Source organism: Cyclopterus lumpus, chromosome 6, assembly GCF_009769545.1.
Source record: "Cyclopterus lumpus isolate fCycLum1 chromosome 6, fCycLum1.pri, whole genome shotgun sequence".
Taxonomy (NCBI): domain Eukaryota; kingdom Metazoa; phylum Chordata; class Actinopteri; order Perciformes; family Cyclopteridae; genus Cyclopterus; species Cyclopterus lumpus.
The window spans coordinates 25787739-25804123 of NC_046971.1; the positions used below are offsets into that span (position 1 = coordinate 25787739).

Consider the following 16385-nt stretch of genomic DNA (forward strand, 5'->3'; position numbering starts at 1 on the left):
TTGACATGTTTATTATGTTCATCAGCTGATGGTTTATACATATTTCGAAGCTCTATTGTTTCATTTTCAGTATCTAGCAGTCAAGTATCAGTAAACTTGTCTAAATCACTCCTGTTGTAACGGGTAACTTCTCCGTGATTTACACTAATGTTAATGTACAGTACGTCATAGGCATTGAAGCTCGGGCTCTTAAAGGAATACTTGGACATTTTGAGAAAAATGCTGATTCACTTTTTTTGTGTAAAGTTAGATGAGAAGATTGATACAACTCCTGTCTGTCAGTATACAAAGCCACTGAAACTGGCTTCAGCTAACGCTACATATGTCAACAGGGTTTCCTTGTCCTGGGAAATGAGAGGAAAAAGTCGAGTCTTGGACAATCTTGTGTTTCCCTTTAGCAAAGAATTTGCTCCTCACAGATAACGTTGCTATCCGGAAGGGCTAAGTTATGTTCAGGATCATGTTACCATTCTAATGGGACTTTAGTGGCTCAGAGTATTTTGGTTATGTTGTGTAAACTCTGAACAACAATCTACAACCGTAGATAGCAATGTTAAATTAGTGTGCATGTTTGGTTCACATGCTAAACGTTGACATGCTTGCTAGCTTGTTTTGTTGCAAAGGTTTTGAGACTCAACTTTAGCGAGGAGCATTGGTTTCCAATGTGTGTGGAGAGAGTTGGATAATAATTAGTGGGCAGCATTTAAAGAGCCCAAACCACCAGCTAAATGCCTGCTAACGGTACTTTTTCACTTTGCTAGGATTGTCTCTTCAAACGCAATGCTGCAATGTTCAGGTAAAATGGACCATAACGGGACATCAAATGTTTAACACTGGGTGTGAATAGTCTCCTTAAAGACTTAACATTCATAGTAAAGGGGCTAAAGTATGGTGTGATAAGAGTCAGCAGTTAATAATGCCAGCAAACTAATTTTTGAATTGTACATTTAGGTAGTTTTCAGGCTAGATATGTCATGAGGCAAAATTGTAGTCTACTCTTTGTGTTATTGGTGTTCAGGCAGCAATGGTTAATGTAATTCATAAGAGACAAAGGGGATTCATTAGTGTATGGCGCGATCGCTGTCTGTAATACCAGCTAGATCATCACTGAACATGTCCTGGAAAATGATCTCTAGAAAAAAGTGGGAACCCAGAATCTTCTCATGCAACTCTTTAAAAAAAATGTAATCACATAAAAAGCGAATAAACATATTTCTGGAAAAAAAGTCAAACCTTTCCTATAACAACTAACTATAAGCGAGCAAGTTCAGGGGTTCAGTATGTCACCTCAAGGACACTTTAACAGGGCACAAAACTGGTTGTACACATACTCACTTATGGCTGCGAGGACCAACAAGGCTGCCGTTCCACTTCATTTTCCCACAAACTCTGGTTTTCTTTTCTTTCGAGTCGGAAAGGCAGAAAGAACTCTCAAGAGAGGCCGTCAGACCGAGTGGGACTGTGGGCAGAGCTCACGCAAGTCGATTCAGTTTCTACTCGTCGTGCCTTTTTACAGTGGTTTTGATGTTAGGAATCCAAAATGATCACAATAGAAGAGACACATCTAAAATGTGACAAATACTCGACACAAAAGACCTCAGCATATTTGTCAAGGCAACTTTGTCCTCATTACTTTCACTTATTCAGTGCGCAGACATGGCAGCAATACGAATATTAAGAAATCTGACAACCTCTAAATACTGCACGTTGCTGCAAACCACTGGATCTGCATTAGAGAATGTGGCCTATTCACATGATCTCTCATTGGAGTCTGTTGGCTTTCGCGGTGTTTGAATGGATGCCAATTGAACTGGTCCTCGTGAGCAGAAACCAATGTCCGTTCCCGAAAATGTCGTCACCACCACGGGGTCGTCACGAGTGTCATCGTTGCCATCTTCTTCACACTTTGACCCGTTTCGGGTGGCTGTCTGCCGAAGGACCGGCACGCTTGTTGCGATGGTGGGGGAAGGTTGGCATCAGGTCGGGTTCGCAGGCTGCACATAGAAGCAGAGGGTCAAGACGAGTGACCCATAGTGCATCACAGGGCAGGGTGGGATTACTGGGATGCATACTCACGTAGAGGTTTCTCTTTGAAGTAGGAACTCTCCAAAGAATCTTTGGCAGTAGCTCTGGATCAGGAAAAGAGACAATCTGTTATTGATAAATATACCGATACTGTTAAATCCACCCAATATGGAATCCAGGGAAATAAGGCACTGGCCCTCAACACTCTGATAATGAGTCATACTGTAGGTTTAACGCTGCCTTTATATCTGACACAGGGTCTAATGTGTTCTACTCAACCAAAGCTACTGACAGAAGAATGAGGTAGTTAATGACTACGTGTGTGTGTGTGTGTGTGTGTACCTGCGCTGTGGGTTGTACATGAAGAGCTGGTTGAGCAGTCTGTGTCCAGCGTCAGAGAGCCAGGTGAATTTATTCTTCAGGTTGTTGTACGGCTGCTTCCTCAGACTGTACTGACTGATGAGGGGCAGCTGAGAAAAACCCTGGGGGACACACACACACAGTTTGGCCTATTCCTTGAACATCTCCAGACATAGTTCATGCTGAAGTCATACAGGGAGGTGAAGTACTCACCGGCCAGATGTTTTCATTGGGGGTTCCCAGCAGCTGAACTATCAGGTCGACCTGCTGGATCTCAGAGGTTCCAGGCAGCAGTGGTTTGTGAGCCAGCAGCTCCGCCAGGATGCAGCCAACAGCCCTGTGGAGAAAAAGAAATGTCTGTTATCAACTATTCTTGTCATATTTCCCCATTGGTTCATGTAGTTGGAAAGAAAGTCTGCAATATCAAAACCATAGACTGTATGCAAGATGTGGACGTAGGACTGCGATGCTGAAGCCTCAAGTTTGGAATTTTGGCCTTCTTGTTTTTTCGTGAAACCAAGTGACCGTATTTGGTTTGCAGAGGAGTTACGCCATTTATACGGCGTCTGGTAAGCAACCTGTCAATCACAATGTAGCCACGCCATACAGCATTGAAGACTTGAAACTAGAGATTGAGACCTTAAACTCATGTTTACAATGTTTACTGAGGGAATACATCAAGAGAAGTAGAGTCATTTATATAGACTTCTATACAACCAGAGGAGTCGCCCCCTTGTGGTCAGGAGAGAGAATGCAGCTTTAACACATGAAGCATAGACTTCTATACAACCAGAGGAGTCGCCCCCTTGTGGTCAGGAGAGAGAATGCAGCTTTTACACATGAAGCATAGACTTCTATACAACCAGAGGAGTCGCCCCCTGGTGGTCAGTAGAGAGAATGCAGCTTTAACACATGAAGCATAGACTTCTATACAACCAGAGGAGTCGCCCCCTGATGGCAAATTTAAAAACACTTCTTGCTTCAGAAACAGAAGTGTCTGCCTCGATCGAGCATAACAAATATTGTGGATTAAGAGTGATTATGAGCTTAGGTGGAGCTCCCGCGTGCGGGTGCATGTGCATGTGTGTGCGTGCGTGCGTGTGTGCATGTCTCATAATGCCAGAGGTTGGAGCCTCACCACATGTCCAGAGCTGTAGTCTGGCTCTTGGTCCCTAGGAGGAGCTCTGGAGCTCTGTACCTGCAAACAGAGGAAGGAGGGGGGAATGAGGGAGCCCACCATGGTGACAGTCGAGTCCTGGTCAGCCCGATTTAACGCCGCCAATTCAGGGGGAGGATTACTGAGAGCGATTAAAAGGAGGACTTTCCACTGAGGCTGCATAAGGACAACGTAAGCAGCACGAGGGTTACCTGCAGTGCACGTCCGCACATACATGAGCTGAATTAGGCCAAAGCCGTATTTAAGACACTCACCACAGTGTGACCACTCTTGGTGTCATGGGCTGCTGGGGGATGCCGTACATCCTGGCCAAGCCAAAATCAGCTGTATACAGCAGAAACAAGAAACAGATCCATGAAAATACAAACACTACTAATCATTTATGAGTAGTGAACATTTTTGTTGTATATATATATATAAATAAATCATCTTTCTATAAAGTTGAAAGAGTGAATGGTGGGCAAAAGTATGATTCACTTTTAAAGATTCCAGTGGCATTCAATGATGCACTCAGTGAAGATATGTTTTTGGAAAATAAGTGTCTCTGTCTTGTAACCACTGTTAACGTTTGAGCCGCAACGATAATACTGGTGTCCTCATATTTATTTGTTGTTGTTTTTCTTTTCTATATGGACCCAGATAGTGACAAATTACCATCAATATTTCCACGGTGACAGAATATGTGGCCTGATTGATTCATAAATAACAAATTTAGCTTTGGATTCATTTTATGTCAACCGTCAATTTATTTTTGACCTTGTAAATAGTGAATCAACAAAATGGTCTTAAACCAAGGTCCACTCAGTGAGATGCAGTTAAAAGATCCACAAAGTAGTAAGTGGACCTCGAGTTAAGATTCTTTTGCCAAAATAATCGACAACCAGCTGAGACAAAACTGAGCAAACCCATAACCCTGTAATAGTTTTAAAAAATAGAGATAAATGACACAGAAGACATGTGAAACTACAAAGTGTTACACACACTGGCAGAAGAAAAAGATAGCTATAACTGTAAAAAGCAAAAGAGAGAGAGAGAGAGGTCAGAGGTCAGTGCTGGCTAGTCAGGGACACATGCAGGAATAATTGGATTGCAGTGAGCGATCCAGAGGGTTATGGTGAAAAGTGATGACTCACCAATCTTAACGCAGCCTTTGTCTGTCATCAGCAGATTAGACACCTTCAGGTCCCTGAAAACGAGATTAAAGAGGATAATGAATGGGCTCCCGGAGGAATCCACGCTGCTCTGCGCGCAACACACTCCTCCATGTTATCGTGCCTTCAGAGGGCCGTGTGCAGAGACCACTTCAAACCCACCGCATCTTTTATTTTGGCGGGGTGGTTTTTCTTAGCGCTCGGTTTAGATATGTCAACAAGACAGTTAGCTGAACGCATACTGACAAGCAAAGAAAATGTATTAGGATCCCGTTATCGGGTCAGATATATGTACGGAACTTTCTTTCCTATAGAAATAAAGCTGGAGTTTCTTTGGTTTGGGCGGGACTGACCTGTGTATGATGAAGTTGTGGTGGAGATACTCCAGGCCTCTGAGCAACTGAAGGACGATACACTTCACCTGGAAGAGGGAAGGAAATGTCTTAATGAGGCAATTCTACATCACTCGGTCCTTTCGAGAGCTTCTCGCATCAGGACCGATGAAGTGCAGTTTTGACATCCCAACAAAGGTGTTGATGTCAGGAGCCTCCCTCTGTCCCACCTGAGCCTCAGAGAACGGCGTCTGCATGTTCTCCAGCAGACTGGCCAGATCCTGTTCACAGTAGCTCATCACCAGAAACAGACTGAACGAGAAGAAAAAAGAAAACAATGTTATGTTTACAGACAAGATACATTTTCTACCGCTACACGTTTGGAATATCTGGCTTTATTGCTCGTAGATCCACCGATGTGCCACTACCTCTCCAGGTGGCTGCCGACGACCACTTCCTTCAGCTCCACTATGTTGGAGTGCCTCAGCCTCAGCAGCAGGTTGATCTCCCTGAGGCTGCTGATGGGGATGCCTGACAACAGAAGGAGCGAGGTATCGACGGGTTCGCGGAATTAGACCGTAAATAAAGCTATAAATAAACGGTGGCTTCATATAAATGAGAAAACATGTGAATCCGCATCAGAGCGCTGATCTTACCGTCTTTCTCTTTGTCCATCCGCACCTTCTTCAGCGCCACAATCTCATCCGACTTGGTGTCCCGGGCTCGGTCTATATCAGGGACAGGAGGCAGTTTATCTACTGAGCAGTTCAGATAATAGATTTTTGAATTTCTCTATTTGCCGTGGTGAATGACTTACACACAATGCCGTAAGTTCCTTCTCCTATGCGGTTGAATTTCTCGAACTCTCTAACACTTCTGCAGCTCCCGAACTACAAACAAACGAAAAGATGGAGGTGACCCAGAGGTCATATGCTTTATGCAGCATCCTCGTCTCCAGCAGCAGCTTGAACACAACGATACCGACATCCTGGATCGACACTAATGAAAAGAGGAGCGGACACTTGGAAGCTGCTCGTGTTTTAGGTGGTCATGGTCGCTGAATGGCGAGGAATCAACAGAGGACTCAACGTGTGAATAATGAAGCCAAACAGGCGCCTGGAGCCACTAAGAGGAATCTGCCTTTACCTGAATAGAAAAGGGGCCAAAGCAAAGCAGATAAAGAATCTGGGACGGCATGTGATTACTTTGGCAATGAGGTTCACGCAGTCCGAAATGAAAGGTGCCTTGAAGGAAGAGAGGAAGCGGGTTCACCAAGGAATCACTGGGTGACGTCGAGAGCTGGGTGCTTTAACGGGGCTTATGTGTTGGTGGAAGCCGGTAAGGAGATTGGCTGCTGCCAGAGACGATGACTGAAGGAGTGAATGGCACAGTCGGACCTTAATTTTACCTTGAAAATTAAGTGACTAATTACTCGCTTTCATTAGCTCAGGTAGTTTGTTAAATCATGTAAACACGAGCTGATACAGATGTACAGTACTTCTGACTGGTTCTAACACACGGCTTCACATGACTCCAGTCCTGGCCTCTAACAGACGGCTTCACATGACTCCAGTCCTGGCCTCTAACAGACGACATCACATGACTCCAGTCCTGGCCTCTAACACACAGCTTCACATGACTCCAGTCCTGGCCTCTAACAGACGGCTTCACATGACTCCAGTCCTGGCCTCTAACAGACGACATCACATGACTCCAGTCCTGGCCTCTAACAGACGGCTTCACATGACTCCAGTCCTGGCCTCTAACACACAGCTTCACATGACTCCAGTCCTGGCCTCTAACAGACGGCTTCACATGACTCCAGTCCTGGCCTCTAACAGACTGCTTCACATGACTCCAGTCCTGGCCTCTAACGGACGGCATCACATGACTCCAGTCCTGGCCTCTAACAGACGGCATCACATGACTCCAGTCCTGGCCTCTAACAGACGGCATCACATGACTCCAGTCCTGGCCTCTAACACACAGCTTCACATGACTCCAGTCCTGGCCTCTAACAGACGGCTTCACATGACTCCAGTCCTGGCCTCTAACAGACGGCTTCACATGACTCCAGTCCTGGCCTCTAACAGACTGCTTCACATGACTCCAGTCCTGGCCTCTAACGGACGGCATCACATGACTCCAGTCCTGGCCTCTAACAGACGGCATCACATGACTCCAGTCCTGGCCTCTAACAGACGGCTTCACATGACTCCAGTCCTGGCCTCTAACAGACGGCTTCACATGACTCCAGTCCTGGCCTCTAACAGAAGGCATCACATGACTCCAGTCCTGGCCTCTAACAGACGGCTTCACATGACTCCAGTCCTGGCCTCTAACAGACGGCATCACATGACTCCAGTCCTGGCCTCTAACAGACGGCTTCACATGACTCCAGTCCTGGCCTCTAACAGAAGGCATCACATGACTCCAGTCCTGGCCTCTAACAGAAGGCATCACATGACTCCAGTCCTGGCCTCTAACAGACGGCTTCACATGACTCCAGTCCTGGCCTCTAACAGAAGGCATCACATGACTCCAGTCCTGGCCTCTAACAGAAGGCATCACATGACTCCAGTCCTGGCCTCTCTCCACTGGCTCCGTTAGTTTTAGAATAGATTTTAACATGTTGCTGCTCACTTTTAAAGCACGCCTGTGTCTGGTCCCAAGCTACATCGTTGAAATGTTAGCCCCATATGAGCCAGCTCGCAGCCTTAGATCATCCGGTGGGGCCCTTCAAGGTCCTTCAAGGCCCTTCAAGGCCCTTCTGGCCGTTCCAAAGTCAAGGCTTAAATCAAAGGGTGACAGTGCTTTTGCCATCAGAGCCCCTTGACTTTGGAACGACCTACCTGAGGGGATAAGGCTCGCAGAATCAGTAACTTCTTTTAAATCACTTCTTAAAACCCATTTTTATAGAACTGCTTTTAAGTGATGTCGTACTTTTATGCAGTTCTTTGTTTCCCCTATTTTAGCTTGTCTGTTCTGCTTTATTTTGTATTTGTAATTTTCTATTCCTCTATTGTGTTCATTGCCTATATGGCATTGTCTCCTTTGCCTCATGTATTTTCTGAAATGTTTACTTGTATTGACCTTATGTTTTGCCTTGCTTCTATGTAGAGCACTGTGTAAACCCTGTTTTCAAAGGTGCGATATAAATAAAGTTATTATTACTCTCGGATGGAGATAATGCCAAACTCCATTTAAAAAATCAGCCATTTTTAGAACTACCTTTACCTCACTTATCAATGAATCCTGACAGCCACTGATTGCTTTTAAGCCTAGAGATGCAACACGTTCCCAGGAGCAGGTGGTGTTTGTTTGCTATTAGCATTAGCTTCACATTGAGGGGAAGACATCTACCCAGTGAGGTTTCCTGGAACATGTCATGCTTCCCGAGTCAGATACATGCCGACTTTCTCCCTAGGCCATGCAGAGTTGTGGTCTCGGAGTTGTGTATCTGCTGATAACCAGGGCACCATTCAACTAGGAGAGCTGTAGACGGAGTTTGGCGACACCCCCTCCCCGTCTCTTACCCGATCACTTTGAGGCACTGTGAATGTTGTATTGTTCTTGATCGACTTTAGCTTTATGGGATCCGGTTCGTCATCTCCTACGGCGTCCATTCTTCCGTTTAAGATCGTTGTCAACCCTCAGAGGACACGAGTATCTTCCGTTACGGCTCTGACTCGACGGGCCGCGGCTCAGTTCAGGATGCGCGCGCCGCCACTGTGTTTTGTTGTGGGCCACCGGGAGGACAACTAAGAACTTTCCCGGAGTTTGAACCGTCAGGGTCCGAATGTCACAACTGGGGGGCGTTTGTGACGTCCATTTCGAGTCCTTCTGGAATGAAAAAATAAAGTAGTGAAAGGTAAACATTTTGACATTTTAGTGCAAAGTTATTTAATCTAACATATTGTGTTATAATATAAACATGCTTAAAAACATACTGGTTAAAAACTGGCTATTGCAATTTAATTTGTGCTTCTGGTGAAGAGGAGCCCTGACCCTTTCAATGAATCTGTCATATTCATGTAATGTTTATGTAACTCTAACTCTGTTCATCTGGTCACATGACATCTATTCTTCTGTCCATCCGGGAAGAGGGATCCTCCTCTGTTGCTCTCCTGAAGGGTTCTTCACTTTTTTCCCTGTGAAAGTTGTTCCTGATCCGATGTGAGGTCAAAGGTCAGGGATGTCGTATGTGTACAGATTGTAAAGCCCTCTGAGGAGAGTTTGTAATTTGTGATATTTAGCTATACAAAATAAACTGAATTGAATTGAATTAGCCTGAAATGCACATAGCTTAGGCTAATGCTAATTGCTAACATGTGCATAGCTTGGGCTAATGCTAATTACTAGCATACACATAGCTTAAGCTAATGCTAATTGCTAGCATACACATAGCGTGGGCTAATACTAATCACTAGCATATGCATAGCTTGGGTTAATGCTAATGGATAGCATACGCATAGCTTGGGCTAATGCTAATCACTAGCATACACATAGCGTGGGCTAATGCTAATCACTAGCATACACGTACCTTGGGCTAATGCTAATGGATAGAATATGCATAGCTTGGGCTAATGCTAATCGCTAGCATACGCATAGCTTGGGCTAATGCTAATCACTAGCATACACATAGCGTGAGCTAATGCTAACTACTAGCATACACATACCTTGGGCTAATGCTAATCTCTAGCATAGGCATAGCTTAGGCTAATGCTAATCGTTTGCAAGCGTCCACATATCACAAAGGTTTCTTAAAACATTACTGTTTTTCACCATAATAATAGTAAATGTTAAATAAACTGTACTTTATTTACTTTTTATTTCTTTTCTCGTCTTCCCACCACTCAAAGCTCTTTAACACTACATGACATCGTTCACCCATTCATACCCTGATGGGAGGAGCTACCATGCAAGGTGCCACCTGTCCATCAGTCCTAACTAACATTCACACACCTAGGAACAAGGAGGAGGAGCCATTTGCGGTTAAGTGTCTTGCCCAAGGACACATGACATGGACTAGCGTAGCCGGGGATCGAACTGCCGATCCCAATCATAACAGTGGTCAGCAGGCTGGCGATAAGCGTTAGCGATTAATAGTGATTAGCTCAAGCGATTAACATTTCAGCAAATGTAATATTGTTTGTCATAATCTGGCAAACTGTTAACATAGAGCAAGACCAGCAGTTCACGTGATGCTTCTTCATGTTCTGTAATGGTGCGTTCACACTGCTTCCAGCGCTACTGGGGCAGCAGCAGCCAGGGGGCTAATTGGCTGTAAGTGTCGCCAAAGTTTGAATATTTCAACTCTGACGAAATTCGCAACCATTCGCGTCTGTGCATTGACTTTGCATGAGATCTACTCGCGCGAAAATTTCGTAACGCGTTTGGTGTGAACGCAGCATAACTGTGGCATGAAAGCATGCCGGAATTATCAAGTCAGCACTCCTGTCACTCTTGTCATTGCACATAATGTGCATAATAATGACAATTAAGAGGGATATCTTTGCACAGTTAGGGCACTGCGTTTTAGTTATTTTTTTTGTACAATTTACTGCAAATTCTGCTTTACTTTTAATCACGTCCATTTAGAAAAGCACTTTGGTTTAATTTCAGAGTTCAGATCTCGTACCGAAAGGAACGCTTGGTTCCCGTCATGCCGAGTCACTCTCTGTCCACCAGGTTCTTGCCCACCACGAAAGGCGTCGAGGACGGCCGCCGCTCTTTGGTGGTGTCCGCTATGGTCATGGTGGGCGGCGAGGCGTGGATGTCCTCTCGCGATGGAGCCGTGATGATGATGGCCGGTAGGCGCGGAGAGGGTTCTGCTGAGTCGGCCTCGACGCTGGACTGCGACGGGAGGGGGCTCGCTGCAACTAAGAGGGGTATCAGAGGCGGGCTAGCACCACACATATTACTGTCATGTTGACCCCCCACTAGAACAGAGTCTTCTTGTATTCGGGAGCATGAATGAACTCTCGACCTACATCTATACGGCCTCCATCCGACACGTGGATTCAGTCCCCCCAGTGATACAAGAGTGTGTGTGTGTGTGTGTGTGTGTGTGAGTGTGTGCGTGTGTGTGTGTGAAGAGCATCAGCACCTTTTTAAATTGGATTGTGCTAATTTCGTAAGAGCGTTGGGGCTGTGTCACACCATATTAGCATGTATTGTTGTCAACAACAACAATAATTAAGCATCTTGATAATAATCAACTGCTCTGGACATTTCCCCCACACTGCTGAGCATAATAGTTCAGTGCTGAGGCCGAGCACATATGTTGGCACGTTGTTGCTGAAACTGTTTAGCATTAACTGTGCAACAATAAACACAGGTGGTCATCGACATCGCAGGACACTTTAGGAAACTCCCACCAAAACCAAATGAAAAGCACTACAAATAAGAGGAACAATAGGTATTGTTGTTGTTTTTTGGGGGGTGCACTGCCCCTTTAAGATAAACACAAACATAATCTGTCTCCAAACTGAACCTATTCCCTACATCAGCAACACAGATGCTCCTGAGGTCAGCAGCCCATACCTGAATATTCCTTCTGGCTTGCTCCAGCCCCCATCAGGGCTTCAGTCCGCTGTTTTTACAGTCCTCGCATGTCCACGTGCACGGCGCTCACATTTTGTCCAGTCTATGTTACAGCACGTTCTCCAGTGTGCGTTGAAGAGCCCGTACATGCGCCGCGTCTGAGGCCACGGCTTCTGGAGCCACGCCCTCCCGGTCCTCCGTCACGGCTCCGGTAATCCCGGTCAGAGACACTGCAGCCTGCATAATGCTGCTATTGGGGGATGATTACCTCTGGACTAGATGTATTTCTGCATGCTATATTAATAATCTGAATACTGTGTATTGCACCTTTTAATGCATTTCCTTATATGTATTTGCATCAGGGTTGTGTATATTTACCAGAGGCCTTTTTATTGAGTACTTTTTTATGGAGAATATATTCCTTTATCATCCCATCATTGTCTGTATCTACTTTTAATATATTATACACGCGGCCTTGATATACTACCTGTACATCTCTTTAAAATATACAACTTATCTTCTTGCTGTTACTTTGAGTGATTAGTTGCAAAAGGTGTGGTATGTCACGTGCATTACGGGTATTTAGGAGCGTGGTACTGGATACCTTAAACAGCAATAAAGATCTAACAGGAGATACTTGGTGTGCGGATCTGTCTGGTTTCCTTAATTCTTTTGTTTATTGTCTATTTTTACATTATTTTGTATCTGTTTGTTCGATTAATTCTATTTAAGCATTTGTTAGATTTGTTCTAAGGCATCTAAGAATTACACCATGCGTTGTACTGCATGATGTTATGTGACAATAAATCCTGACTTGATTACACACGTTTACATCAATCATCATCATCTTTGTTGATAATTCATTATTTGTAGTGTTTGTGGACATGAATCAAAGCTCACCATTTGAAACACTAGTATCCAAGCTATACAGGGGTTACCCTTGAGCTGATTGGGGCAAATTCATAAATTATATATAGTTTCATAATTGATAACATAATCTAGATGCATAAAACATGAAAAGAATAGCATATACAGTTGTTACATACTGGGACTCCATCTTATTTATGACTAAATATAATACCATTTTATTTGGCCAGATCAAAATGTACAAGTGTGCTTATGTTTTTATCATTTCACCCACGTGCTTGATTTCCTTATACATTCTAATGTGTGGTGATAAAATGACCAAATGTGTCCAGTTTCTCCAACTCTTAACTTGCCTTTACGAGATACATTTGATTTGTCTTATTTGGCTTATGTAGTGTAATAATACCGCATCACAGAGCTCATAATGCTTTACTGCAATAACAACTTTGTCGTTTTTGTTGTGCGTAATGAACGGATTATCAAAAAAATGAAACACTTTGATATGGAGAAGACAAACATTCTGCAGGAACTGCAAATCCCTTTCGACTCGTCTTCCTCCGTCTGGGCTTTGGCTTTGAGTGATTAGCATGAATCAGTGGCTACTGCAGCCTGCTGCCCCCTAGTGGTGCATCGTGGCAAGTTCAGACGTTATTGTCCGCTTCTCGGTTAACAAGCGTCAAACATCGACTGGATCTTCAGGTGGTTCTTACGGGGTTGGGGACTGATGCTCTGCCAGCTTCCTGAGGGACACACGGACACACACACACACACACACACACACACACACACACACACACACACACACACACACACACACACAAGCCCGTATCACCATGGATTTAAGCAAAATCACCACATCCCAGACTGACTATTGCGATATCAAAGTCTCTTTTCAAAGTACACTAACAAGAGCTTGTTATAATATTTGACGTGAGATAGAGCATCAGAAAATCCTCAAATTATGAAAGTAAACAGAAAAAAACCCAGAGCACAAGTTAAGTCAAGTTGCATGTGTTTTCCATTTCCAGTACAATGTTTACTATAAATATGTAATCAGTGCACACAAAGACCTGCTGACTTTAAATCACACCACCGTAACAATATCTCACGTTTTTTGTCTCTCTATATTCTATTTTTAGTTGTTTAGACCTCGTACTTCTTTCTTTTACTTTATTTATCTGCACTGTTTCTGTCCTGCAACAACCTCATTTCACAACCGCGGTGGCGCTAGAAGTCAAAGTCAGTCACCAAAAGCATTAATTCTGTGGAGAAAATGAATGAAAGGCAATTCATACAATATTTGTCAAGATATTTCTGTATATTTCTACTCCGCTGCCATCAACAGAGACTGGCATGCTGACATGGCTAATTTAAAAAAAGAAAGGAATCTTCTAGCACCTTCGCATCAGGAAGTGTCCGAGGGGATTTCCCACAGTTACATCATCAACTTGTAACAGCCTTCAAGAATGAATCAGTATCTGAGTCTAAAAATAACTATTGCACATTATATTTAACATCCGGCTTTCTTATGTGTTTTGAGTAATTCAATAATACTGTAAATATCCAATCCAGTCTGAATTTATTTGTGGAACATGTGCCTGCAAACTACGGATACGTTGAATGTGGATGTAGTACAACGCTGTTACGTGAATCAGTATAACAGAGTCCACGTTGTTACGTTGTTACGTTACGTTGTTACGTTACGTTGTTACGTTACGTTGTTACGTTACGTTGTTACGTTACGTTGTTACGTTATTTTGTTACGTTACGTGTCATGTTACGTTGTCATGTTACATTGTCACAATACGTTGTTACATTACGTTGTTACATTACGTTGTTACGTTACATTACATTGTTACATTACATTGTTACAATACGTTGTTACGTTACATTGTTGTTACATTACGTTGTTACAATACGTTGTTAAAATACTTTGTTACGTTACGTTGTTACGTTACGTTGGCACGTTACGTTGTTACGTTGTCACGTTACATTGTCACGTTACTTTGTCACGTTACTTTGTCACATTACTTTGTTAGGTTATGTGTCATGTTATGTTGTTACGTTACGTTGTTACAATACGTTGTTACATTACATTGTTACAATACGTTGTTACATTACATTGTTGTTACATAACGTTGTTACAATACGTTGTTACATTACATTGTTACATTACGTTGTTACATTACGTTGTTACATTACGTTGTTACATTACATTGTTACGTTACGTTGTTACATTACGTTGTTACAATACGTTGTTACATTCAGTTGTTACAATACGTTGTTACAATACGTTGTTACATTACGTTGTTACATTACGTTGTTACATTACGTTGTTACATTACATTGTTAGAATACGTTGTTACATTACATTGTTGTTACATAACGTTGTTACAATACGTTGTTACAATACGTTGTTACATTACGTTGTTACATTACGTTGTTACATTACGTTGTTACGCTACGTTGTTACGTTACATTACATTGTTACAATACGTTGTTACGTTACATTGTTGTTACATTCAGTTGTTACATTCAGTTGTTACATTCAGTTGTTACATTCAATTGTTACATTCAGTTGTTACAATACGTTGTTACAATACGTTGTTACATTCAGTTGTTACAATACGTTGTTACAATACGTTGTTACATTCAGTTGTTACAATACGTTGTTACATTACATTGTTAGAATACGTTGTTACATTACATTGTTAGAATACGTTGTTACATTACGTTGTTACAATACGTTGTTACATTACGTTGTTACATTACGTTGTTACATTACGTTGTTACATTACATTGTTGTTACATAACGTTGTTACATAACGTTGTTACATAACGTTGTTACATAACGTCGTTACATTACGTCGTTACATTACGTCGTTACATTACGTCGTTACATTACGTCGTTACATTACGTTGTTACATTACATTGTTACATTACATTGTTACATTACGTTTTTGCATTACATTGTTAGAATACGTTGTTACATTACATTGTTAGAATACGTTGTTACATTACGTTGTTACATTACGTTGTTGTTACATTACATTGTTGTTACATTACGTTGTTACGTTACATTGTTGTTACATTACGTTGTTACATTACATTGTTAGAATACGTTGTTACATTACGTTGTTACGTTACATTGTTGTTACATTACATTGTTGTTACATTACGTTGTTACGTTACATTGTTACGTTACATTGTTGTTACATTACATTGTTAGAACACGTTGTTACATTACGTTGTTACGTTACATTGTTGTTACATTACGTTGTTACATTACATTGTTACATTACATTGTTACATTACGTTTTTGCATTACATTGTTAGAATACGTTGTTACATTACATTGTTAGAATACGTTGTTACATTACGTTGTTACATTACGTTGTTACATTACGTTGTTACGTTACATTGTTGTTACATTACGTTGTTACATTACATTGTTAGAATACGTTGTTACATTACATTGTTGTTACATAACGTTGTTACATTACGTTGTTACGTTACATTGTTGTTACATTACATTGTTGTTACATTACGTTGTTACGTTACATTGTTACGTTACATTGTTACGTTACATTGTTGTTACATTACATTGTTAGAACACGTTGTTACATTACGTTGTTACGTTACATTGTTGTTACATTACGTTGTTACATTACATTGTTACAATACGTTGTTAAAATACTTTGTTACGTTACGTTGTTACGTTGTTACGTTACGTTGTTACGTTGTCACGTTACATTGTCACGTTACTTTGTCACGTTACTTTGTCACGTTACTTTGTCACATTACTTTGTTAGGTTATGTGTCATGTTATGTTGTTACGTTACGTTGTTACAATACGTTGTTACATTACATTGTTAGAATACGTTGTTACATTACATTGTTGTTACATAACGTTGTTACAATACGTT

General features: G+C 42.3%; 1 protein-coding gene across 1 annotated transcript; it reads right to left on the minus strand.

Annotated features, from left to right (window-relative positions):
• Position 1: 1 nt before the first annotated feature.
• On the minus strand, positions 2 to 8871 carry cdk10 (cyclin-dependent kinase 10). The gene is made up of 13 exons (XM_034534074.1): positions 8582 to 8871; positions 5863 to 5935; positions 5702 to 5773; positions 5474 to 5576; positions 5276 to 5357; positions 5067 to 5134; positions 4696 to 4748; positions 3817 to 3886; positions 3524 to 3583; positions 2599 to 2722; positions 2368 to 2507; positions 2077 to 2129; positions 2 to 1994 (listed from the first exon to the last, which is right to left on the minus strand). Exons 1-13 carry the CDS (start codon positions 8669 to 8671, stop codon positions 1900 to 1902), a joined length of 1083 nt encoding a protein of 360 aa, XP_034389965.1. The 5' UTR covers positions 8672 to 8871; the 3' UTR covers positions 2 to 1899.
• Positions 8872 to 16385: the final 7514 nt, after the last annotated feature.